General features: G+C 49.3%; 1 protein-coding gene across 1 annotated transcript in view; it reads right to left on the reverse strand.

Moving 5' to 3' along the window:
• The window catches only part of CSPG4 (chondroitin sulfate proteoglycan 4), a 118,305-nt gene that overhangs the window by 21,221 nt on the left and 69,827 nt on the right, over nucleotides 1–27,257 (reverse strand). Inside the window, exons 2-5 of the mRNA XM_036736505.1 lie at nucleotides 8,276–8,491; nucleotides 3,488–7,045; nucleotides 1,540–2,022; nucleotides 199–375 (exon numbers count right to left, since the gene is read on the reverse strand). Coding sequence (XP_036592400.1) covers nucleotides 199–375; nucleotides 1,540–2,022; nucleotides 3,488–7,045; nucleotides 8,276–8,491 — 4,434 coding nt within the window. The remainder of the gene's footprint in view (nucleotides 1–198; nucleotides 376–1,539; nucleotides 2,023–3,487; nucleotides 7,046–8,275; nucleotides 8,492–27,257) is intronic.

The following is a 27,257-nucleotide window of genomic DNA, read 5'->3' on the forward strand; positions in this document are numbered from 1 at the left end:
ATGGCCCTTCACAGAGCCGTCACTGACTTCATAGTGTAAGTAGGAATTCTTTCAGCCAGAAAGCTGCCATTCTGCTCCCCTGATCTCTGAACTTTTCCTCCAGCACATGGGAGGGTGGCTGGGAAGGATTCTGGGAGAGCCTGGAGCACTGGCTACCATAGATTTCTCAGCTCTTCTAGAACCCCCAGGAGGCCTTACCTGTACACCGGTGTTGACAGTGAGGGTTGGGACTTGGTCATTGAGGGGCAGGACAGTGATGCCAAAGGCCACGGGCTGGCTTTGTCGGTCAATCTCAGAGGCGTTGGCCACAAGGGTGAAACTGTCCACCAGGGTCTCACTGCCATCATGTACATAATGGATCAGCTGCTGTTCTGCCTTTAGAGGGAGAGAGAGGGCCACACAGACAGGGGTCAGAGTCCAGCCTTGCCTGCCTCCTCCTGTGAGGGCCTCGAGCCTCAGGAGCCCTGCTGGCCCCTTTCCCACACCCTGCCTTTGTTCAGGGATGACGTTAACTCCTTTGGGAATCCCTGGCCCGTTTCTGGGGTCTAACCATTGTCTCCGGCTACATCCAGCCACTGATCTAGCCATGCCAGTCCTGTTGGGATTGGCTGCTCACCACCTTCTCATGCGCTTCTTTCCCCTCCTTCTCCTCTCCCTTCTGCCTGGCCCATCCTTCAAGGCTCAGCTCAGTCCCACCTCTTCCAGGAAGCCTCCCCTGACCACCCCAACCTACACTGACCTCCTCTGACCCTTACTGCTCACTCTCTATGCCCACTTAGCATATCCTTTCTTGTCCTGTTAGTAACCCTTCCAGGTGTGACTTCTCTCCCCCCAACCAGACTGGAACCACCCCAAGAGCAGACCATGTCGATGCCTCTTCTCATCTCACCACCAGAATAGCCTGGCCTGGGACTGAGCTCGAGGTGATTAATGTTCAAACTCTTCTTGCTTGACATTTAAGCCCCACGGGGTCTGGTAATGCTCTGCCTTTCCAGACATCTCTCCCATCACTCCCCTTTGCACTCTAAGGTCCAGTTTAGCTTGGCAACTTTGGACTCTCCAAACATGGCCAGGGCTGTCCTGCTCCCAGGCTTTTGCTCTTGCAGTCTAGATCTAGACTGGACTGTCTCCCCTTTAAAGCCCAGCTCAGATGCCGCTTATTCCAGGAAGTCCTCTCTGATTGTCCCATCAGTAGTGAGCCTCCCCTACCCCAACTTTGTTTTTACTGCTCTTTAAGGCCTTTATCACACAGCACTGTATTATAGCTGTCTATGCTGGTGTTTTATCCCTTGCTAGAATGTGAGCACCCTGAGGGAAAGGGTCCCATCTTATCTAAATCATTTCTATCCTACACACAGTAGGTTCTCAGTACATATCTGTTGCTGCTGCTTGGTACTGCTTTACTAATTGGTTCATTAGGGATCCCTTTAATTCTCACCCTAAGGCCACCTGAGTATTGCAGGAATATCAGAGAGGCCTCTGTCCCCTGCCCTTTCCTTCTGGGAAGGGATCTCACTTCCTTGCTGGGGATGATGGTACCTCTCTCCAAGTGAAGGTGCTGAGGTTTCCATCTTGGGATGCCTCTCCTCTCCTGATGCTCCCATGCTGGGGTGGTTCCACGACCAGGAACTCTAGGCCAGACAGTGTGGGGAAGTAGGGGCCAGTGACCCTCAGCACTGGAGGGGCCAGGGTATGGGCACCACCCTCAGGCACACTGAAGTTCCGGGTCTCCAGAGGGATGATGACAGGCAGCACCTGCAGCTCAACCTGGACTCCTTCTAGAGTGGCCCCCACACTGGAAGCCACATCCAGGGCAAAGCGGTCAGTCCAGCCGTCTGCCTGTGAGTGGAAGTACAGGACCTGGCCCTCATTCACATTCTCCTGAGTGAAGCTGTGGACAGGGTCCAGGCTGGGGGGCTCATTGGCTGAGGCTCCCTGGGAGACAGTCACAAGGTAGCCAGCTCTTGGAGGGTCAGTCACCTTGTAGACAATCTCTGCAGCAGGCACATCTTCCTGGGCCACCTGTGGGGATGAGGATGAAGGAGGGTGGGTGATTGGGAGGAATGCAGGGAAGAATGGAATATTTAATAGGAAGGAAGAGGAGCTGCCACCATTGTTCTCTCTTCTCCCTCCCTCCCTCCTTCTCTTCCTTCCTTCCTTCCTTCTCTTCCTTCCTTCCTTCCTTCCTTCCTTCCTTCCTTCCTTCCTTCCTTCCTTCCTTCCTTCTTTCCTTCCTTCCTCCTTCCTCCTTCCTCCTTCTCTCCCTCTTTCCTTCCTCCCTCTCTTTCTCCCTCCCTTCCTTCCCTCCTTCCCTCCTTCCTTTCTTCCTCCTTCCCTCCCTCCTTCCTTCCCTCCTTCCTTCCTTCCTTCCTTCCTTCCTTCCTTCCTTCCTTCCTTCCTTCTTCCCTTCCTTCCTTTCCTCCTTCCCTTCATTTTTCCTTCCTTCCAGCCCTTCCCCTTCCTCCCTCCCTCTCTTCCTTCCTTCCTCCCTCCCTCCCTCTCTTCCTTCCTTCCTTCCCTCCCTCCCTCCTTTCCTTCCTTTCTCCCCTCCCTCTTTTCCTTCCTTCCTTGATTTCTAAGACTAGTGAACACACTTGGGGGTTCCATCTTAAGACACAAGGGGGTGCCCTTCCTCTTCTCATACTGTGTCTGGAAATGAGGTTGTACTTCTTTTCTACACTAAAGACTTTCTTGGGCTAAGGAGGTTTGGAGGCATGGTGCAGGTGCCGGTTCACCCACTACCAGCAGTCCTGAAAGGACCTAGGCCAGATTTGCTTATAAATTCTGGGCTTGCCCCAACGCAGAGAGGGAGCTGCCTCCTCACTGTCTGGTATCCATCCTCTGGCCATTATCCCTTCCACCCCAAGTTTCACTCCTTTTCTGCAAGCCTCTGGAAGAGAAGAGGATTAGGATTGGACTGTTCCGCTGAGTCCCTCATTTCAAGCTCGCCCATCTTAGAGGTGAGGAAACTGAAGCCCAGAAGTCGCTTGCCCAAGGTCACACGGAGAGTTGGTACCAAATTCAGTACCTGAAACCGTTTCCTGTGTGTGAGGAGGTTTCTGCTCAGAAACAGAGGGTTGTCTCAGAGCCCTCTTCATTGCTGTTCAGCTCTTGGGGTCCTTGGTTTACAAACCACAGGCATGAAAGCGTGGAGTGTGTGTGTGTGTGTGTGTGTGTGTGTGTGTGTGTGAGAGAGAGAGAGAGAGAGAGAGAGAGAGAGAGAGAGAGAGAGAGAGAGAGAGAGAAAGTGTAATTCTAAGAGGCAGTGGGGCTGATGGGAGATTTGGGAGTCAAGGGGTGGGAGAGGCTCCCTTTCTTGCTCCACAGATCCCACTCACCAATGAACTTCCTCTTGAATCCTCAGGACTTTTAAGCAGTGCCCTCACCCATGGTCCTTGCATGTACCCTAGGGGATGTCCATTTTGGGAGAGAAGTCCCAGCTTCCCCCCAGTGATGGGGATTTTGGGCCCCAGGGCAAGAGCCTCACCTCTAGGAAATCCCTTTTAATTTCAGCTGCCTCCCCCTGGAAGACGTAGATCTTCTCCTGATGTACCATCTGAAGTGGGGCCAGGGGTCTGTCTAGGGAGACAGTCACCTTCAGTGTGTCTTCTGCAGTCACGTGTCCAGCCTCCACAGAGAAGCCAAGGGCATCTTGGGGATTGCGGCTGCCATTGTGTTGATAGAGAACAGCACCTTCTAGGAGATCCCTCTGGGAGAAAGTGGTGGTGGGCTGGCCTGCTCGGAGCAGCTGCCCCCAGCGGGGGGCTGCGGTAATGTGGTAGTGGACCTCTTCGCTACTGCGGATGTCCACATTGGTGTCAAGGCCTAGCACAGATGTGTCGATAGTTCCCTGGCCTCCCTGGGGGACGACCAGACCAGAGTTGTTTGTGATCCGAAGGTAAGGTTCAGAGGCCTGGACCTCAAGCAGGGCAGTGGACTGGTGTTGGCCATCTGACACCTGGAGCTGGATCCAGCCTCGGTCAGCTCCTGAGTGGACAAAAAGGATCCTCTTCTTCCTCAAATCTTCTTGGGTAAAGCGGTAGACAGGCCGGCTGGGGTCATCAGCAGCCACGATGCTGCCAAAGAGCAAATCCTTTCGGGTAAGCACCAGCTGGGCATCAGTGAAGCCCGAGTCAGCATCGGTGAATGCCACATCATCTGTGGTCAGCAGCCGCCGCCCACCTCGAGCCACATGGAAGACACGGCTGACTGTCTGTACTGGGGCATGGTCATTCATCGGCTGTATGGCCACACGGAAGACACCTCTCACCTCCTCCCAGGCCATGCCACCACTGCCTTCCGCTTGGCGGACGGCCACAAATGGGATATCATCTTCTGTGGTCTCTGAGTTGTCATGCTGGTAGACCAGCCGGCCTAGGAGCAGATCATCATTGGTGAATGTTGTTACCGGTGCGGATTCTGACCCAGAGCCCTGTCCTGTCCCCTGCCACACCAGAGTGCCATGGCGTGGTTTTTCAATGACCTCATATAGGTAGTTGGCACTGTTGAGGCTCCTGACAAACAGGTGGTCTTGGGAGATAGTGCCTTTGCCCCCCTCAGGCACAGAGAGGAGGACGTTGGTGAGGACTGGAGCATCTGGATCCCCACCGATGCGGATTGGGTAGGTGTAGAGTGGGGAGGAATGTGGGGGGGCTGTGACACGGAAGAGGAACGAGTCTTCCGCTTCCTCGGAGGCCCTGGCCGTGGCTCGGTAGGTCACGTGGCCCTTCTGAAGATCTTCCTGAGTGAAACCTTGCTTATCTGTCAGTCTCATGCTGTGCAGCCGGAGGTTGCCCTTCCTGGGGGCCTGGACAATCTCATAGTGGAAGGAAGCAGGGCCAGGGCCCGACCCCTCATCCAGAGTGGCCTCCAGCTGGTCTGTAGTGAGCACCTCCTGCCGGGTATTATGGGTCAGTAGGGGCACGAGCCTTAGCATCCGGATGTCAGCTTTCTTGATGGTGATCAAGAAGGTGTTATTGGTCAGGGTCTTCTGTCCCACCTGTACTTCAAATGTCATCTTCTCAGTAGTGTCTTGGGTGTGGTGCTGGGGATCTGTGCTCAGGTAGCGCACCTGCTCCTGCTCTACATCCCTCTGGTAGAAGGAGCTGACAGACCTCCAGTCCCCCCCAGCAGCTCCACTGGCCCCCTGCTTCTGGATTTCCCCATACAGCAGGTTCCCAATAAGCCGGTACAAGATGCTCACATCCTGGTTTACTGCATTTGTCTCGGCCGACAAGTTGGCCACTGAGATGGGCATGGAGGAACCCTGTGGCACAAACAACCCTGTGTTATTCTGGATCTGGATGGTGGGCTGGATGGCTACCACACGTAGCACAGCTACGGGGCTGGTGTCCACACTGTCAGTGACCCGGAACAAGAGGTCCTGGGCAGTGCCACCCCTGTGGATGTAGGACAAGCTGCCTGCTTCCAATTCCTGGCAGGAGAACTCAGCCACCCGCTCACCTGGTTGGTCATTACGTTCCACTGTACCACCTTCCAGGTGCTGGGTTCCAATGAGCTGGAAGGTGAGGCTCTCACAGGCTGTGTCTGGGTCATAGGCTTGGAAAATTTCAGGCCCGAGGGCCTTTTGTGTGTGCTCAAGGATCACCATGAGGCTCCCATGTGGGAAGACCACGCGGGGTGGGTCATTCAAGGGGTTTACCCGGATGGGCAGTATGTAGGTCTGGCCCTGGCGGAGGCACTGAGGGACAGTGCTCTGGGTCATCACTGTGACCTCCAGGACCAGCTGGTCCTCAGGGTACTCAGAACCATCGTGGATGAAACGAATCTTCCGACTGACCACATCCAGGAGGGTGAACTTCTTCCGGGACTGAGCTCCAGGGATGCTGAAATCCAGCTCCCCGTGTTGGGCTTCACGAGTCACACCGAACAGTACCTGGGACTGCCGGATGCCTGCTTCACTCAGGTCCAGTGTGGGCTGCACATGCCTCCATTCTAGCCAGGCTGTGCCCCCCTCGGCCACCACCAGGGGGCTCAGGGTCAGCAGCTTAGTGAAGTTGGTAAAAATTGGTGGGAGGCCTGGCTCTAGCACACAGGGCTCAGGCATCTCCAGCTCTGGCCAGGCTTCAGGTGCCAAGGTGGATGGCAGCTCATACACCTCATAGGCTTCATCCTCATAATCCTCCTCAGGGACCCCGCAGCCCGCAGTGATGTCTCGGGTGACCAGTGCCCTCTGCAGGCCCTGTCTCTCCCCATTGATGATCAGGTCCTCCAGGCAGCCCGTCAGAGACACGTTGGAGACTGCGGATGCCAGGCCTAGCCTGTGCTCCCGCAGACGGCGCGAGGCCTCTTCGTCCAGACCCCCGAGGAGCAGGCTTCCTCGGGGCTCCAGGGGGCTGTGGACGCCGCGGTTGGAGGTGCGAGTGGGGTACTGGTCCACAGAGATCTCTAGCATATGCACATCCACATGGATGCCGACCTCGTGGGGCTGCCCATCGGCCACTGAGACGCTGTTGTGCAGCATGATGGCCCCGTGGCCCTTCTCCACTATGGCCCGCAGGTGGCCGTCAAAGATCTCCAGGTAGATGAAGTCACCCTGTGGGCCCCCTGCCTGGTATGCCAGTGGTGCTTGCTTGACCCGTGTGGTTAGTGTGAACTCCAGAGTGCCCTCATCTCGAGTGCTCCAGGTGGGGAAGGAGGCCAGGGCGCGGGGCCCCGTGAAGCCCAGAGCCTCGTCCTCACTGGCTGAGAACTCCGCTGCACAGCCGTCCCTTACTCCTTCGGTCAGCTGGGCCAGGATATCAAGGCCATTGAGGGAGGCCTCCTGAAGGCAGCCTCGAAGTGGGCGGCTGGCCCCAGCCAGGTAGGATAGATGCAGGCTCCCAGGTCCTCCCACAAAAATGCCATAGGAGGCCTCGAGGGGAGCCTCAGTGGCAGTAGTAGAGGAATTGAAGAGGTCATCAACTGTGAGAGAGACCTGGCCATCTGCCACCATCACCTCCACATCATGGGTCCCCAAGTCATTGAGTGGCATCTCTTCGGGGGACTGCAGAGTGGTCTGTTCATTTCCCTGGGCTAGTCGGATCTGCGGGGAGAGAAGGCAGAGGGATGAATAGGGTCAAGACCCACAGGTCACCCCCAAGGCCTTATTCCCTACCCAAATGGGAGCCTGGGCAAGGGGATCAGCCTCTGAGACATCCCTGGGAAGTGAACAGGGGAAGAGTTACACCTCAATTCTTCAAGGGCCTGTGTTTTATTGGCAGGGATGGCCCCTTCTCTGATGCAGATCACAACACCTCTACAGATTGGTAATGGCAAATATCTTTTTGGAGTTTGGGCCTGGGATTTTGTTGGTGGAGGGAGTGTCCTTCCACCAATGCAGGTCAACAACTTAGAAGTCTTAGAGAGTTCCCTGGAGCAATGAGAGATTAGGTGACTGCCTAGGGTCACACAACTACTATGGGTCAAAGACAGGGCTGGAACCCAGGCCTTCTTGTCTCTGAATCTGGCTCTCTATCCACTCTATCATCTGCTTCCTAATAATAATCGTAGTGAGCACCTACAGCAATTTCAGGTTTGCAAAGTGCTTTACTGACATCTCATTCAAGCCCTATAATATCCCTGTGGGATAGGTATTATTGTTATCCACATTTTACAAGTGAGAAAACTGACACACAGAGAGGATAAGTGACTTTTCCAAGGTCCCAAAGCCAGCTTGTGTCTGTGTGCCTGAACTCAGGTCTTCCTGGCTCCTGGTCTAACATTCTATCCACTGCTCCACACTGCCTCATCAAGGCCACTTCTGGTCCCTTAGGGTGGCTTTGGGCAAAACTTTAATCTCCCTACAGCCAACTTGGGGATGAGCCACATGGACCTGAGGTAGGGCTGGTTCTTGGACAGCAGACGTAAAGTTTCTCTCTCGACCTTTCCCTCCTGGCAGGGTCCTCCAGGTCTTGCGCTAAGTTGTGGAGCTTTTGTGAACCCAGGTTCAGCTCGGTGTCAGAGAAGGGCTGTGGTGGAGGGATAGGGAAGGGAGCATCAGGGACTTTTCCACTTTCTATAGGAGAAATGGGAATCCCTGAGAAGTAAAAGCATTCATCCAACATCACTGAGCTAATCGATGGCAGGGCTATGACATTCTGACTCCCATTCCTGCCCTCTTCCTAGTACCAGGCTAGTTCTCCAGGCTTTTAGGCACCAGGGATCAACCTTGATTTCTTGGATCCTGCAGTTTGGGGCCTCCCTCACCCCCTAGTAGGTTATATCTCAGGCATGTTCCCCAGGCGGGTCCAGAATACAGAGTGGGGATACTGACCTGCAGGCTGCCAGAACGCAGTTCCACCAGGAGGTGATCGTTTGGGCCGGCTAACAGGAGGAGAAAGGCATCTGATTGGGCTGTGAAGAACTGGAACTTGATGTGAATGTCATTCAGGGCTTCATCCAGGGGCATCTCCACGTGGTTCTCTCCGAAGAAGGAAGCTGCAGAGGGTGAAAGGTTAGATTGGGTCAGGCTGGATGCTTCTTGGGCATCCTGGGGAGTTCAGAATGCTAGGCTCCTAGAACATTAGAACTGGAAGAGGCCTTACTCAGAATCCACCTTGGGAATGTTTAGCTTGGAAAAGAGAAAACAGTAGCAAGATTGTCATGTAGAAGGAGCATGGCGTTACTGGGCAGCTGCCAAAAAGCTCAATCTAGGGGGCAAAACCCCCAACAACTTCCTAACAAGCAATGCTCTCCAAAAGCAGAATGTTTTGGTAGTGAGTTCTCCATCACTGGTGGTCTTCAAGCAGAGTCTGGAAGACTACTCATCAGGGATGATGTTAAGGGGATTCCTGTTCAACAGGAAGGAGGTTTGGTCCACTGATTCTCTTCCCATTTTGAGACTCTGAATCCAAATGAGCTTAGACGGTATGGCGGTGCATCGGCACACACTCATCTCCTTCTTCCTCTCAGGCCTTGGAGGTCCCATTGCTAGGAGCTGGCTTCTCCAAAACCTTTGCCATTGGTTTGGTTAGAAAGCTGGCCTGAATTAGCTGAACAATAGACCCCAGAGAGAGTCTATTAGAAGGCAGTTAATGAGTCTGCTCAATGCCCTGTTCTGGAGAGAATTTCCTCCATTGTGTGAAATGATTTCCTGTTATTGAGTGATTTAAGGATCCCCGATGAGTAAGCAGACCCATACAGATTTTTTTTTTCCTGACTGCACCAAGGAGAATGGTTAGGTCTCGATGGCCTTCTGGATTGGGGAGAGAAGCCAGGATTTGGCATTTCCCATATGGCTGTGGATTGCATCCAGGTGGCCATCGTCTTCCCTAATATTCTCCTCATCTGCAAAGCAGCATGTGCTTCTCTCCCTGGTTTAAGTTGCCACCTCATCCAGGAAGTCTGCCCTGATTAACTCCATTCTCTCTTCAACCCAATGGTGCCCCTTGTCATCTGTGCTATGAGAATACAAGGGCTCCCCAGCTGGAGTGTTTTATGGACTGTGCGCCTACGTGGTGATACTGATTTGTGTGTTTTTCTCTCTTGTCTTTTTCTGAATAAGACTGGACAGATCAGTAGTAATAGGTAGCATTTCTATGATGGTTTATGGCTCACAAAACATTTTGTGTATGTTTTGTTGTCGTTCAGTCAATTCAATCACGTCCGACTCTTTGTGACCCCATTTGGGGTTTCCTTGGCAAAGGATGCTGGAGTGGCTTTGCCATTTTCTTCTCAACTTATTGTATAGATGAGGAAACTGAGGCAAGCAAGGTTAAGTGACTTGCCTAGGGTCACACAGCTAGTAAGTGTCTGAACTCTAGTCTTCTTTATTTCAAGTCCAGATTTGAACTCAGGTCTTCCTGAGTCTTCTCTTTCCACTGCACCATCTAGCTGCCCTTTATGTATTTTACCTCATCTAATCCCCCCCAACACCCTTGTGTGGTAGGTGCCATCATTATCATGTCCATTTTATGGATGAAGAAACTGAAGTTAAGAGAATCTCCCAGCTACTAAGTGTGTGAACTCTAGTCTTCTTTATTCCAAGTCCAGCTGGTGCTCTAACTACTGAACCTCCTGGACACCTACTAATTTGTCACTCAAGCCAGAGACTTCACAGCATCTAGAAAATTCTCCTCACTGACTCCTCTCTCTCTCTCTCTCTCTCTCTCTCTCTCTCTCTCTCTCTCTCTTCTCTGTCCCCTGCCTAGGGTCTGGCATCCCATCCATTCCAGTATCTTTTGGTCTCAAACACTCAGTCTCTTGCTTTAAAAATATTATTTGTTGCCTCTGAGTCATCTCAGTCCTCCTGTTCCAGGAGGCAGTTGTGGTGCTATGGAAAGAAGGCTGGATCTGCAGTTGGAAGACCTGGGTTCAAATCTAACCCCTGCCACTCCCTCACTACCTGTGTGATCTTGGGCAAAGCACTTCCCCTCTCTAGGTCTCAGTTTCTTTATCTGTAAAAACCAGGGAGTTGACTTGGACAGCCTTGGCTGCTGTCCACAGGATAAATGCTATTTTGGCCACAGTCACTCATTTAACTGTTTATTGAGACACAAACATCTGTGGAGGAAGGACATGCCGCATGGAAATGGCAGGATTTGAATGTGGAGCCATGGGTCGCTGTGTATGTTTCTCTTTCTTGTCTCCCTCTGTTAAGGCTGGGTGAGGACCCTGTCTAAACTTCTCTCTGGGACCCCACTTAGTGACTGACTGAAATGATGGGGTTAAAATGGAAATTTTCATACTCGAAGGAGGAAGTAAACTGTGGTAAGCATTTCTGATAATGATCAGGATAAGAAGATGTTCTCACAGTTGGGCTGGGCTTCCTGCCCAGACATTCTTTCAGCTGGAGCCGCATGATCCCTACCTGCAGCCTTAGTCCTGGGACCACACTTAGCCCTGGGAAATACTGAATGTGGTCTGGATATGGGTTGAGTGAGGTTCCTTGCTACTCTCAATCTTTGATCCCATGATTTTATGACTGGATGACCCCAAATTCAGATCCTGGCTTATGCCTTGTGGCTTTAGGCAACCTTTCTGATCATCAGTCCCTCTTATCTATAAAACAAAGGGGCTTAACTATATAACTTCTGGGGTCCCTTGCAATTCTAAAGCTATGATTCTCACTTTTTTCATTCTTCTTTGCTGTTTTACTTTCTTTTGCCTGCCTCTAAGTATGAGTGTCCTTCAACATTTCCCCACCCAAGACTCTGTTCTTGGTCCTCTTTTCTTCTTTCTCTATAGTCTCTCTCTTGGCAATCTCATTTTCCATGAACTATTAATTCTTTGTAGATGATGCCCAAATTCAGTCTGGCATCTCTACATTTCTAGCTCCTTGCTGGATATCTTCACCTAATGACATCCTGCCAACATCTCAGTCAACATGTCCCAGAACAAACTCATAATCCTCTCTCCCAATTTTTCTCCTTTTCTCAATTTCTCTTTTTCTGTTAATGACATTGCCATTCTCTTAGTCATTTTAACTGAAAACACTGGCGTCATCTATGAATCTTCCTCCTCCCTAATAATCCAAATCATTTGTCAAGTCCTATTTAATTTTGTCTTCCCAATACCTCTCATATCTTTCTCCTTTTCCCCTACTCATATGGCAACCACCCTAGTTCAGTTTCTCATTATCTTTTTTCTTGCCTTCTAATTGGTTTTCCTCCCTTTAGTCTCTAATCTCATCCAATCCATCCTTCACTCCGCTGCTAAAATAATCTTCCCAATTCAAAGGTCTGAGTGTTACTTGCTTGCTCAAAAATCTTCAACAGCAACTCATTGTCTATAGGATCAAATAAAACTGCCTTTTTTGGCATTTGAGACTTTCCACAATCTGAATCCAACATACTTTTTCTTTTTAAAAGCATTTTAAAAATTAATGTAATAGGTGTTTGACGAATGCCTAAATCACCTTAGATGGAGACGCCCATGTGGAAAATACTGGGGACCTGCTCCTTGGAGATTTGGAAACCTGGCGTGCATGGGTGAACATTCTGGTTGGCCTGCCTTGTGGTTGGGAGCAATCTTTTTCTATTAGTTGCTTGGCTGTGACTATTTGTTTCTTTATAAAACTACTTGTTTAAAGCATTTCCTTGCATTCTAGTCTAGTGGGAAGGACTCATTCATTCATAGCTACCCCTTCCACTTGCCCCACCCCCACCCTTAAGACATGTAGCCCTGAGAAATGGGCCTAGGGTTTTAGTCTTCATTCGTTTGTCATTTTCTTTCTGTGTGCAGGGAGGGCAGTCCCTGACCCTGGAGCTGGAGCCATGGGGATCCTGGATCCCAGTATTCCAGGCCAAATGTTGCACCCAACCCTGCAGGGAAAGGCTAGTTCAATGGGGCTTTGGACTAGAACTTGATCAGACCAGTTCTATGTGGGAATCGAGTTAAGCCTTGAGTCTAATCCCCTTCTTCTCCCCAGAGACTGAGGTGTTATTGGGGGGATTATGCCCCCAAGATGGAATTTTGTTCTGCTATGCCTTTGCCGTAAATAGTCCTTTGTCAAAGTTAATGCATGTTAAGTAGTGAAATGGAACTAGGGTCCTGATCCTGGCCCCTAAAACAGGGAGGAATGGAACTGATGGGGATTTGAACCAATGCCAGGAGGGAAGAGAATCCTCAACCATCTAAGAGTCCCAAAGAAGGAACAGGGGTAGTCACACACTTGGCCTCAGAACGTGGAGCCAGAGCAAACCCATGTTATATTATGAACTTGGCAATCATTAACAAACACACACATTTAAATATACAAGGAACAAAAAAGATTATATAGGAAAGAAAGAAGATTACATATGTGAGCTTCTGTCATGCAGTTTATTTTTAAAATATACATTAAATTTAATAAGGTACCTACAAAATTGCCCTGTTTGAGCTTTTTTTTTTCTCCCAACCATATTTCCTCTTCCTCTCCTTTTCAGAGGCTATATTCGGCCGGCCACTAACTAGTCTCTGACCTTGACATTCAACATCCTGTCTCTCTTTCGAGAAGCTTTCCCTGTTCCCCACAGCTGACACCCATGTCTCCTTCCTTTTCTTAGGACTCTGTCTACATCTTTTCTTTATGTTTATTATTTATTCCACCTTGTATTATATTTATTTGTGCATCTGTTGTGTATCCCAGCTATATGCTTATAAACTCCACGAGGGTACAGACTTTTTTCATTTGTCTTTGCTGCCTCCAGGCCCTTGTGATATGAAGCTGATTCGAATGAGGCCACAGGCATCGAGGTGGCCCATGCTGGACATGGAAACAGGAAGATCTGAGTTTCAGCCTTGGATAGTTACAAGCTGTGTGACCCTGGACATGTCACTTAACCCTGTTTGCCTCAGTTTCCTCATCTGTAAAATGAGCTGGAGAAAGAAATAGCAAAGCACTCCAGTATCTCTGCCAAGAAACCCCCAAATGGGGTCACAGAGAGCTGAACACAACCGAAGTGACTGAACAACAACAACCATGACAACCACAGAAGGGAAGGCAGTAGTAGCTGTGGGGGACTGGGGGAGGCCTCCTTGGAGGAGGTAGCTCTGAACTGAATTTTAAGGGAAGTCAGAGATTCTGTAAAATGGTGGTTCTGAATGACAGCATTCCAGTCATGTAGGGCACCCAGTACCAAGACATGGAGGTGGGAGGTGGATCAGTGTGTTTGAGGAATAGGAAGTAGGCTGCTATGGCTGGACCACAGAGTCTATGCACAGGAGGAGTGTGTTAAGATACCAGTCCATTAGGCAAGATCTCAGTTGTGAAGAGCTTTAATGGTTAAACAGAGGATTTTGGATTTGATCCTATAGGGAATCATGAGCCCATTGGAGTTTGTTGAGTAGGAGGGTGACATGGTCACACCCACCCCAGGTGGACTCTTACTCTGACCTCGTGTCCCAGTTCTGGCCATGTCTCTTGTGACTCTGGATGCTGGTCTCCTCTCTTTCCATCTCTCCCTCTGCCTTATTCCCAAATCCATTCTTCCTTCTTAGGTATTCCACCTTTCCCTGTTTTCCAGTCCATTGTCCCTACTCTGTTCTCCCTTTTTAGTCTTGACCTTCTAGTTAACCAGTCCCACCCCAGATTGCTCCCCACTAGGAATCCTTTGCCTCTTTGCTCTGCCATTGTTCCTGCCTTGCCAAACAAAGCCCTGGATTACCCCCACTCTCTGCCTTCTCCACTCCTGTTGCTGCGGATGGATGGTGGAATACACACAACCACACTGAGAATATCCACTAGAAATTCATGTTCTCTAATGTCAGCTGAGCTCTCCCTGATGCATACAATTCCTTCTATTCCCCCATAGCAGCTCTGCTGAATCTCTTCTTTCCTTGTGCCTCTTACATAACCACTGTTACTGTCCCTCTTACTAAAGGACATGGCCCCCTATGTTACTGAGAAAACAGAGACTGTATGTCTTGAGCAAACTCTTCTCCCCCCTACTCTACACCTCAAAGCCCCTCGACACCATTACCCCTATTCTCTCTTCCTTTGCTGCAATTTCTTCCTTGGAAGCTGCAGCAAGAGTGAATGGAAGCCCTCCTGTCAAGGTCAACTTCTCTACTTCTATTTTCTCCAGAAGTTCTTTTCTTTGATTATTTCCTTCCACATCTCCCTCTCACCCCCGTCTCTTACAGTTTGTCAACTGTCTCTTCTCCGCTGTCTATAAACATGCGCAGGTCCACTCCATCCTTGAAAAGACTTCATTGGAACTTTTCACCCCATCAGACTATCATCCTGTATCCCTCCTCCTCTCCATGGACCAGCTCTTAGAAAGAGCTATGTTTTCCACCTGACTTCATTTCCTTATCTTGTCTCACTTCTGAATCCCCTGTAATTGGCTTTTAACCCTAATGGTAGACCCCCCTGCTCTCTCCAAGGTTACCAATGATCTCTTAATTGCTAAATCTTTTGTCCTTTTCTTGTTTCCTTTCTCAGCCCTTGTCCTGTTGGGCTCCTTTGCAGAATTTGACACTGTTGATCACCCCTTCTCATTGATACTTTTTTCTCTCTAGATTTTCATGACACAATTCTCTTCTGGTTCTCCTCCTACCTATCTGACTGCTCCTTCTCAGTATCTGTTGCTGGATTTTCACCCCTGTTGCACCCACTCGTGTGTAGCTCCTGAGGTTCTGTCCTATCTGCTCTCTCTCCCTCCCTCCCCCCCTTTCCCTCCTTCCCTCCCTCTCTTTCTCCCCCTCCCTTTCTCTCCATCTTTCTCTCTCCCTCCCTCTCTCCATCCTCTCTCTTCCTCCCCCCTCTCTCTTTCTCCCCCCTCATTCCTCTCCCCCTTTGTCCCCCCTCCCTATGCTATTTCACTTTGTAATCTACATAGCTATCATGGGTTTAAATATCATCTCTATTTAGGTGACTCACAGATCTATATATCTAGTCCTTATCTCTCTCTGAACTCCAGTCTCATCGTCAACTGTCTTTCAGAGATCTCAAACTGGATGTCCCACAGACATCTCAAAGTCAGCACATCCAAAAGCATACTCATCACGTTTCCCTAACCGCCCCCCTTCCTAATTTCACTGTTACTGGCAGAGGCACTGCCTTCATCTCAGTCGCCCGGGCTCACAGCTCAATGACATATTTGACCCCTCACTCATACCTACCCCACATCTCCAACTTGTCACCTGATGTTGTCATTTCTACCTTCACATCTCCCCTTCCCTCCTCGCACACAGCTCCCACCTTTGCTCAGGTCCTAATCACTTTTCTCTAACTGGCTTACCTGCCTAGAGTCTCTCCTTATTCCAATTCATCCTTCACTCAGCAGGTGAAGTGATTTTTCCTAAAGCAGAGATCTGCCAAAGTCAATACTCTTCTCAATAAACTTTAGTGGCTCCCTATTACCTCTAGGATCCAAAATTAAGTCCTCTGTGTGGCATTTAAGACTTTCCATCACTTGGCCCCATTCTTATGCTTAACTCTATGATCTAACTACACTGGCTTACTTACTGTTCCTTGAACATGATACAATCTCCCATGTCCATGCATTTCCACCAGCTGTGCCCCATGCCTGGAATGTTCTATTCTCTTATTTCCACCTCTCAGTTTCTCTATCTTCCTTCAAGACAGATCAAATCCCACCTTCTTCAGGAGGCTTTTCCTATTCCCCCCAGCTTTAAGTGCCTTCCCACCTTCAATTTACTCTGTATATTTTTGGTAGATAAATTATCTACATGTTGCATCCGCCATTAGATCACAAGCTCCTTGAGGGCAAGAACTCTTCCTTCCTTCCTTCCTTCCTTCCTTCCTTCCTTCCTCCCTCTCTCTTTCTTTTGTGTGTGTATGTGTCCCTAGCACTTAGCAAAACTTCAGGCTTGTAGTTTAATAAATGTTTGTTGATTGTCCTTGGCATCATCTTCAATTCCTCCCTCTCCCTCATGCCCCACATGCAATTAGCAGTTGCCTCATCTTGTCAATTTTGCTCCCCCCAGCATCTTTTGCATTTCTCCCCTTCTCTCTACTCATAGAACCTCCATTCTAGAACCATCCCTCATCACCTCTCCTTTGGAAATATCGCAACAGCTTCCTAATTCCTCCACATTTCCTCCTTCCCTCCTCCAGGCCATATTTCACCTAGCTGGAAAGTGATATTCCTAAAGAATAGGTCTAACCATGTCACTCCCCTACTCAAAAATCTTCAGTGGCTCCGTATCGGAATCCATTTTTTTCCAGCCTTATTCACATGACTTCCATTCACATGGTCTTCATTCTAGCTAAACTAGCCTCCTCATATTCTCTAAACTCAACATTCTATTTCTCTTTTCAGTGGCTTTCCATGCCCTCTCTCTTTATCTCTGTCTTACAATCTTTAGCTTCCTCTGGGGCTCAGCTCTGATGTCCTCTCCTGAAAGAAGGCCTTCTTAACCCCCAGAGATGGTAGCGCTCCCTCCCTTCTCAAATGATAGGCACACCTACTCTTCCATGCAAATGTGGTATCCCAGTGGCAGAAGGTAAGTTCCAGTGGTTGGCTGGTTTTTCTCTTTTGTTTTAGTCCCTTGGTATCTCCGGTGCCTAGCACAAGTGCTTTGAGAAAGATGGATACTTAACAAGTGGTCAAGGAATGAGGATGAATAATGAATGAGAGGCCTGACTTTTTGTTAATAGCATTGCTCTGAGCACCAAGCTGACTTTAAATGCCCTCATGGAGGAGGTTAACAGTCAGGCACCTCTGGTGACTCCAAACTAACTCTTCTCAGAACTTTAGGATGGGCATGGAGTGTCTCCTCTAGAGAGAGGCCAATGCTGAATCATGTTTATTGTTGGGAGGGCAGACTACACTGAATCTGTGTCTGGGCCTAGAAACCAGTCTGAGGCCACAACTAGGTGGTCAGTCTGAGGCTGGGCTTAGGAGACACCTCTGGGGCATGGTTAGGATGGGGATTGGAACATGCCAGTATGGAGGCCTTGGTGCTCTGGTTGGAGGGGCCAGGACTCAGGAATAAACAAACTTCTTGCAGTCTCCTTCCTCTCTTTAGCACTACTCACAACCTGGCCTCGGTTAAAAAAAATCAAGAAAGCTTCCAGGGTTGGGAAAAGCCTGTGTGACTCTGGCCCTGAGAAGGCCGTGAAGACTAGAGCCTTGGTTCCCTTACTTGCTGCCTGCCTTGGGCCTTGGCTCAGAGGCTGCATAAACAGCCTTGACTGGCCTGGTGCTCCTGGTTCATAAAATACCCCAGCAGGTCTTTGTCCTCCGCCGACCTCTCTGCCTGCCTCTTCTTAAGTCATTCTCCTCTGGACTGCGATCCTGACTCAACCAGTGGCATCCTTCCCTAGTGACGCATTCCAGCAGAGCCCAAGGTTGCCCTCATCCTGTCATTTCCCAACATGGCACAGTGGAGAGAGTGCTAGACTTGTGTCAGGAAGATCTAGGTTCAGATCCTGGCCCTGACACTATTTGTATGACCCCAGGTAAGTTACTGAACCTCTCTGAGGCTTCATTTTCTCATCTGTAATTTGAGGGGTTTGCACTGTTTGTCCCCTAAGGTCCTTTCTACCTCTAAAGTCTGATTTATTTTGCGCCCACTATGTGCCAGGCACTGTGCTCAGCACTGGCAGTAAAGACATTTATAAAATATTTGCTGCCCTCAGGGAACTTATAGTTTACTAGGTGTATGTGTGTGTATATAACATGTATACAAGTAAGTAAAATACAAAGTCCCTTGAAGAGGAAGAGAAGTGTGAATAACAGGGTGGGATCAGGAAAGACTTCCTGTAGGAGGAGGCATTTGAACTGTGCTTTGAGAGAAGCTAAGGATTTGAGGGGAAGAAACCCCAGAGACCATCAGATTCAGCCTCTTATAGACGACATGTTGTAGATGGAAAAACTGAACCTTGCTGTGACTTGCTCAGGGACACACAGTATCAGAGCCAGGACCAGATTTCAAGTCTCCTGGCTCAAAGGCCAATGACCTTCCCATGGCCTCTGGCTCAAAGGCCAATGACCTTTCCACAGCCTCACCTTACTTATGTACACTGGGAGCCACCTGCAGGCTGGGACTCTGTGCCTCCCCAGGCCAGGGGCTTCCTGAGAGCATGATGCCTGGACTAAGGGTTTCTCTCTCCTGGGCACTTGGTTCATGACATTGATGGATTCCCTCTGGCTTCCCTGTACCTTTAGACTCAAGGCCTCTGTTTTCTTTCCATGATTTCTTTTTGAACTTGGCATCTGTCTCCTGTTTCTTGATGACCAACCTCACCTGGCCGGAGCTCTGCCAGCAGCCATACAAGGGAAAGAAAAGTTCCCCAGCAGGGAGGTGGGGGCAGGGGAGACAGCTGGCCCCAGGAAGAAGCATTTGCCTAGCCCAGGCAGGCTTTTGAAGGCCCTGGAAATGAACTTAACCCTAGGCCATCATTCCCCTGGCACAAGTCCCTTTCCTCCTCTCCCTTCCTTGGGTATGCAAAGCTGGTTTTCTAAACCAGCAGTCTCTTTCCACTGGGGAAAGATGATCTGAGCTCAGGTACTATTAAAACAGGAGGAGGCTTTAGAGATCATCCTACCCCCAACTTGTTTAAAAGATAAGGAGAGTTGATGATTGGGCCATCACACTGCATCCTGAGATCTGTTAGAGCCAAGGCTTTGGGGCAATGAGATAATTTTACCAAAGCTGGGGTTCCTCCTTTTTTGTTATGGGCCCCTTCAGCAGCCTGGAGAATCCTTCTCAGACTGATGTCTTAAATGCGTAAGATAAGATACAGAGGCAAACCCATTCTATTAAAATACAATATCAAAATACTTAAAAAACCAATTCCACAGACCCCCCAAGTAAAGAACTCCTAACTAGGGGCATGCCTTAGCTTCCCAGTGTTTCAAGCTGACAGTCTTAGATTGGGATTTTCATAGTTGGGAAAATCTCCTTGGATGGCTTCTTACAAATGAATCCTGAGGCATTTTTTGAGCCCCTGCTATATGCCCTGTGCTGAGGAAGACACTGGGGTGGGGGGAATGGGAAAAGAGAGGCTGCTTGCTTTTAGGGAGCTCACATTCCAGTTTGGGGAGATAAGATTCCTTATACAGAATCACTGGCTTTGTCAGGAGTTCGAGACTTCCTCTGAGCTACCCTGTGAAAAGCATGCCCTTCCTGGGTCTCAGTGTCCTTATCTGTGAAATGCAAGGCTTGGACTAGATGCTCTTTGAGATCCTTTCCAGCTTCAAGTCTTTGATATACACTTTTGCTAGGCCCCCCAGCAACAGATCCTCACATATTCTGTCCCCTTATGGGCGTGGCCACAAGCAGCTTACAGATATTTTGGCTTTTTTCACTTAGCGGGCTCCTCAGCTTTGAGAAGTTGAGGATATCCTCGCCTTGAAACTTTGACTTTTACAGGTCCAGGGACATGCTGAGGACACGTAGGACAGGCTGGTCATGGAGCCAGAAGAAGATGGGCCACCCAGGGATTACATTGGTGTTTATGAAATATTGAAGACCAAGAGCAAGGAACACCTAGGGCAGCTTGGGAGGGTTGTCTGGAGTTTGGAAATTGTGAGAACCTAAGAGCCTGCCTACCTGTCCTACACTCACCTTCCAACTCTTCTTCTTTCTTCTTTACCAGGCTCATTGTCTCTTGTCTTTCACTAAGGCGATCTCTCTCTCTCTCTCTCTCTCTCTCTCTCTCTTCCTCCCTCCCTCTTTCTTCTCTCTCTCCTCCACTTTCTCTTTCTTCCTCTTTCTCTCCCTCTCTTTCTGTCTCTCTGTCTCCCTGTCTGTCTCTGTCTCCAGTTGTCTAGATAAGCATTTACTAGAATAAGAAAGTGTGGCCAGTTATGATCCGTATAGCAGAGGGAGAGACCACATTGATGATGATAGGAACATAGATCTGGACTGGAAGGTTCCTTGAAGGTCTTTGAGCCCACCCCTCTTATTGCCCAGGACAGATGAAGAACCGCAGCCCGGCGAGGTTACAGCCAGTGTAACTGGGATCCACACCCAGGTCCTTTGACTCCAAATCAAACATTCTTTCCATTGAATGTGGCCTGATGAAAGCACAGAGCCATATCAAAGTCTAGAACCTAGGACAGTGCCTTGCCTAGAGTGGGGGTGCAGTAAATGCTGAATGAGGTTCTCCTGCTGGCTTGGTGGGCTGCCATTGTTCTCTGCTTCTGAGGATGGGGGAAAACTCGGGGTGTGTGGGAGGAAGAGGATTGGCCCTTATTCTAGGTGCTAGGGGTCTCTTTTTGTCTCCTTTTTTTTCTGTCCTTCAGGGAACCTTCATCTCAGGGTATGAGGGGAGGGACAGATGGCTGAATTGGGAAGTCTTAGTGCTGGGGTAGCAGGAATGGCAACAGGCTTTCTACAGGGCCAGTCAGACCCTAATGGGTAAGGGGTGGCTATAGGTCTGGGGTGGGGGTCACTTTCCCCTATGCCCTACAGAGGCAGTGATGCCTGTGGGCTTCCCTGGGGCAGAGTGGATAATAAAGATCCATGCTTGCAGGTGGATGAACTGTCCATAGGCCTAGGGTGGCCTAGTTTAACCATGCTCTGCATGCTACCCATGTGGGCACTCATGGCATAAGGGGTAGGTCCCTGTAGTTTATCAGAGGCAGAAAAAGGATGAGAGGGAGAGAGAGAGAGAGAGAGAGAGAGAGAGAGAGAGAGAGAGAGAGAGAGAGAGGGAGAAAGAGAGAGAGAGAAGGAAAGATAGAGACAGAGACTCAGCAAGAGTCACACAGAGACACAGAGAATGAGAGATGGTGGCTGGAGTGACAGGAATACACAGATACACTGTGAGAATCAGGGCTAGAGATATGCACATTGAAAGGGAGAGAAGGAGAGGCATATAGAGAAAGAAAGAATGAAAGAGAGATAAAGACACAGACTGATATCCTGAAAGATAGATTCAGAGGGCCTGAAGAGAGAGACACAGACAGAAGGAAAGGGAATGAGAGTGAGACTGAGAGGGAGCTAAACGCATAGAGACAGATGCAAAAGGATGAGAGGGAGAGACATATACAGAGATGGAACAAGAGAATGAGAGGGGGAGAGAGAAAGAGAAAGAGAGAGAGGGAGGAAGAGAGAAAAAGGAAGAGAGGGAGAAAGAGACAGAGGAAGAAAGAGAAAGTGGGGGAGAAATGGGGGGGGAGAGAGAGACAGAGAGAGAGAGAGAGAGAGAGAGAGGGAGAGTGAGAGCGCATGAGAGCCTCAGTCTCAGTGAAAGACAAGACACAGTGGGCTTGGCAAAAAAGAAGAGTCGGAAGGTGAGTGCAGGCCAGGCGGGCAGGCTCTTGGGCTGTCACAATTTCCAAACTCCAGGCCAAACTCCAGGTCTCCTAAACTGCTGTTTTTTAGTGAAAGGGGTGGGGTGGGTGGAGACCCTGGTTCCGCTCTCCTGTTCCCATTGCCCCCTAATTCTCCAGTCTCCCAACCCCACCCTGGGGGATAGAGCACAACCTGGTCCTCTGTAAGCACCCTGCTGCCACCACCCACAGGAAAGAGGCAGGGCCAGGAGCTCTCAATGGACCAATTCAGGCTCTGGGAGGCTCTGGAAAGTGTCTTCTCTCACCCGTCCTCCAACCCCTTTTTCCTTGGCCCCCGCTCTTGCTCACATGACTTGTGGCCAAATGGTCGCCTGCTTCTCCTTCCTGAAAAGGTCTCTCTCTATATCTCTCTGCTAGAGCTCGTATCAAGGGCCCTTGGACCATTTTGTCCAGTAGTTAGAGCCCAGAGCTAGCGGGGTCAACCTCCCAGCTTCGATCCCGAGCTCGGAGTTACAGAATCTTAGAGTATGAAGAGAATGCAGATGCCGCATAAAGCACTCTGGACCAGAAAAAAGAATTCCCTTCCTTCCAAACCTGACAAATGGAAGACCTCCCCTGGTGGCAGTCTGTTCCACTTTGGAGGGGTGGCTTTCTTTACTAGGATACTTTTCCTTAGAGCAAACTAGAGTCCCTGAAACGCAGCCTGCTCTGTAGTTCAGTGATACTGACCTCCAGCACAAGACACCCCGTTTCTGTGAGTTGTCTCCCACCTCATCTCTGCTTCCTGGCTTCTTCCTTCAGCCTCAGCTGAAATCCCACCTCTTCCAGGAAGCCTTTCCCAATCCCCCCTAATTTTTAGTACTTTCCCTCTGTTAATTATCTCTGATGTATCCTATCTATATCTCGTTAGTACATAATTGTTTGCATGCTGTTCCCTGGCCCCCAATTCGACTGTGAGCTCTTTCAGATCTGGAGACTGGTTTTGGCCTTTCTTTGTATTCTTGGCACTTAGCGAAATGACTGGCCCGCAGTAGGTCCTTAATGCTTCTCGACTTGAAGCTCCCACCCCCTGCTCCTGGTTTTGATCCCTTGGGCCAAATAGAATGAATCGAAACTCTTTCCCACGTGACAACCCATTGGATATTTGAACACAGCCTTTCCATCCCTCCTGAGTTTTCTCTTCCCCAGATTAAAGACCTTTATTCCCATTAATAGGGTCCCCAAGACGTCCGAACTGGTTACCCACCCCTGCACATCCTCCAGCTAGTCTATGTCCTCCTTCGAACTAAGTACAGTATTGAATGATAACACATTCTGTGGATGGTCTAAGCAGGCAGTGCATAGAGGACCTAGCCCTTCTCAGACTTGGGGACTTTGCTTCTAATACAGCCACTCCCATCCCTTTTAATCCTATAACATCTTGAGAACTCTGTGGCTGCCATGTTACATGGCTGACTGAAACTGGACTTGGTGTACCCCAAAATGTTCAGGTCAATTATCTTTGGCCCAAATGACATTATCCTTTGCCCCTTAGCAACAGTTGGCTGTCATTTTAGTATGGCTGAAGATTTTTGCAGCTGTTAATGCATAGGCTTTTCATTTATTAAAAAAAAAAACCTTGAGGGGGCAGCTAGGTGGTGACCTGGAGCAGGAGGACCTGAGTTCAAATTTGGCCTCAGACACTTGACATACTTACTAGCTATGTGACCTTGGTCAAGTCACTTAACCCCAATTGCCCTGCCTTCCTCTCTCAAAAAAAAATTAATGCATTTTGTTAAAATCTTAACCTTTTCATTTATAATTGACTTTCTAGTTTAAAAAAACCCACTAGTAATAGCTAGCATTGATATGACACTTTAAGGTTTGCAAAGCACTTTAACTGTTATTTCATTTAGTCCTCATAACAACCCTGTGAAGTAGGTGCCCTTATCACCCCCATTTTACAGATGAGGAAACTGAGGCATAGAGAGGTTAAATGACTTGCCCAGGGTCACACAGTAAGTATCTGAGGAAGGATTTGCACTGAGGTCTCCTTGACTCCAAGTCTCCACTGTGCCACTATTTGAAACAAGGTTCTATTTATAAAAATTTTCTCATTAGTCAGTGAATCAATCAGTGAAAGTTCATTGAGTACCTACTATGTGCTAGACAGTAGATAACAAGGTACTTTGGATAGAGGTGCCTCTGTCCCACACCGATTTGTAACCCTGGGTAAGTTACTTAAATTCTGGGCCCCGGGCAATCCTCTGAGACTCCTGACCCACTCAGCTTCTCTGTGGCATGAAACAACTTTCAGACCTTCATTTTCACCGAGAGAGACTTGCTGAACTTTGAACACTGTTTGTTGGACAGTCTGGACTCGTCTGGTCCTAGCTAGAAAAGCCTGGCTTGTGAGTCTGCCCATGACACAGGCTGAGGATCCTTGGGGTTGGGGGGTAGGGGGCGGTGCCACATAGAAGCTCCAGACCTGGGGCCCCGTTCTGACTTCTACCTGAAGCCTCTTTCTGCACCTGTTTGATTGCTCTGGGCAGCTGCTGATGGGCCTGGATCCCTCCCTTCTGTCTCTTCTGGAGAAATTCCCAAGGACACTCGTGGTCCTCTCTCATCCATAAGGCACTAGCTCTCCTGAGTCTGGGAAGTCATGATGATAATCGACATTTATATAGTACTTTAAAGTTTGGCCTTATTTGGCCCTCAGTAACTTTGGCCACCACATGGCCAAGAATAACTGGGGTGAGGTGGGATGAGTATTACTGTTTTCACTTTACAGATGTGGAAATGGAGGTTGGAGAGATGAAGGAATTTGTCCAGGGGGCATACAGCTGTTGAGTGTCCACACTGCGGGATTCCAGAATGGGGGAGGGGGGCTGAGGCTGTGCTGGTTTTGTGAGGCAGGATAGGAAATCAGGGGCCGTTACCCTCTAGGTTGCGTATCAAGAGATGGGAGTTCCAATCAACCCTAATTAACTAATCAAGCTAGATCAGCCCAATCAATACTACTTCACTGTGTAAACTTGAAGAACTTCTCTTAGGACTTCAGTTTCTTTCTTTTTCCTCTAAAATAAGGTTGGACTGGATCAGGGGTAGGGAATCTGTGGCCTGGGGCCACATGTGGCTGTCTAAGTCCTCAGGAGTGACCCTTTGATGGAATCGAAACTTCCCAGAATAAATTCCCTTAATAAAAGGATTTGTTTGGTGATGTTCAGATTCAGTCAAAGGAACGCACTTGGGGACCTACAGGGCCTCATGTGGCTTCAAGGCTGCAGGTTCCGCGCCCTTGGACTAGATGCTCTCTAGTTCAACCTTCCAACTTCTAGTTTCTCTCCAGATCTAAAACTCTCTGGTTCTAAGATCATTGAACTCTGACTTGGAAGGACCTTAGATATCCCTTATCTGGTCCAACTTTGCACCTAGTATAAGAGCCCCCATCCCACCCCATTAGAATATGTCTGTTAGGTGCCTGAACATTCCCAGTGTTGGGGAGCTCACTACCTTACAAGGCAGTGCAGTGAGGAAGTAAAGTCTCATCTTCTTTATTCTCCACAATCAGGAAGATGGCTCTTCTACGTGTTCCCCTCTAACTCTACCTTCCATTTACGCTGTATTTATCTTGTATATACTGATCTATGTATAGGTTGCCTCCCTCATTAGAATGTGAACTCCTTGAGGACAGTGTTGGTACTTAGCCTGGTGCCTGGCACAGAGTAAGTGTTTAACAAATGTTTGTTGATTGACTGCCTGAGGCTGGCAGCCAGAGAGTTAATGGCATGGGCTTTTTTGGGAGACAGCCATAGGTGAGTCAATTTGCTAGGAAGAGTTTGGGGGGCAGTATTGCTTGAGGAGGCTAAGAGAAAGGGAGGCTTAGAAGTGGAGTGTGCTAGTGAAGATCCTGAAGAAAGGGAAGAACACCGTGCGCGTGTGTTTATAAGCGTATGTGTGAAGGTACAAGCTTGAGCTTGTGTGCTCCTGGGGCTTAGTGAGGAATGTGCATACATGTGTTGACATGAGTGTGTCTACACTGGCATGAATGTGACTACATGTGGGTACGTTTGAAATACGTATTTGCAGAAGTCTCTGCCTATGTGTACGTACAAGTGTGGGTGTGTTTGTGGATGCCAGCGTGACTTTGAATAAGGGGACATGTGTGTTTGGGGTGTCAGTGTGAGAGTGTATACATAGGGATATGTGTTCCCTGGCATGTGTTGGTGTGAGTGTGTATCAGAGGGAGGCTGTACATTTGTGGTTCCAGTGTGTATGTGTGAGGAGTGAGTCTGTGGGTGTTGGTGAGCATGTGAGTATGTGCCAAGGTGCAGGTGTGTTTGTGGGGGTCAGTGTGTGTTTGTACAAGGGGGTATATATTTGTGGGGGTCACTCTGAGTGGGGGTGTCTACCAGAGTGCATGTGAGGATGAGTGAGGGAGAGGTCTGGGTACCATGAGGATGGATAGTTAATAACAGTTGAACTGGATTCAGGAAAACCCAGCCCCAATGCCATGCCATCTCTCCCCCCTTCCCCCACTCCCTCTCCATGCTAGGTTTCATGAAAGGGGCTGTATGTTCCTGGCTGGTCCCCACCTCTTTCGCAGCTGGGGTTTGTTTAAGGTGGAAAAAAGCCCCGGTGGGCTGAGGGGCAGCCCTGGCTTCAGCTCCCAGCTCCACACAAGACCTGCTTGTCTGGGACTGGCAGCCCACCTCTGAGGGTTGGAGGTGGAGTCCTTCCTGTCCCCCACACCCCCTTCCTGAGCAGCAGGGACCCCAGCTGCACAGAGGGAGTCTATGTTCACTGGGTTGAGGTTCTGGCCCTTCTCCCAAGAGAGGAGAGTTGGAGTGGCCAGAGGCTGACCTGGGGGCCGTGAGACTAGAGAAGCCAGCCCAGAGGTTTGGGGGCTGGGGCCACAGCACAGACTACTAGCTGCTGAGAATCCCAGATGTTGGAGCTGATGTTAGAGGAAGAGTTAAAAGTTTTCTACTCCAGCCTCTGGTCACCCCAGCTTTCCACATTTCCCCCTCTCAAGCCCCACTTCTACAAAAGTGCCAACTCCAGTCCCTGGAAGGCATCTCTTATAAGACAGCAGATTTAGAGCTGGGGGACCTCAGAGGTCTTCTAGTCCAAACCCTTCATTCTACATTTGAGGAACTGAGGCCCAGAGAGGCTGAGTGATTCTCCCAACATCACCCAGTGCTCTTTTCGCTATACCAGACTGGTCTACATTGAAGAAACCCATAAATGAATCTCAAGGAGCTTAAGGGATGAAATATTCCTAGGAGAAAGGAGGAGGGGGAAAATTCTGGAGTAATATAGAAGAGATTTAAGTGCCTCCTCACACTGACAAAATGCTATGTGTAATCAATGTTTTCCCACATGCATTATTTACTTAATATTTTAAGGGGAAACTGTCATGAGCAGCAGTGTCTTCTCACTCAGTCCCCCTCACACAGAAAGGAACACCAGGACTCTATCTGGCCAACGCCCTCACTTGGGAGAGGAGTAGAACGTCAGCTCCTTGAAGACAGTGCCTGGCACATGGTAAATGTTTGCTGAATTAAACTGAATAAGGAAAAGGAGTTTCAGAGGGAGACAAAAAGCAAAGCCACAGAAATCAGTGTTGGAGCAGGAGAGAAT

Source organism: Trichosurus vulpecula, chromosome 8 (assembly GCF_011100635.1).
Source record: "Trichosurus vulpecula isolate mTriVul1 chromosome 8, mTriVul1.pri, whole genome shotgun sequence".
NCBI classification, from domain to species: Eukaryota; Metazoa; Chordata; class Mammalia; order Diprotodontia; family Phalangeridae; genus Trichosurus; species Trichosurus vulpecula.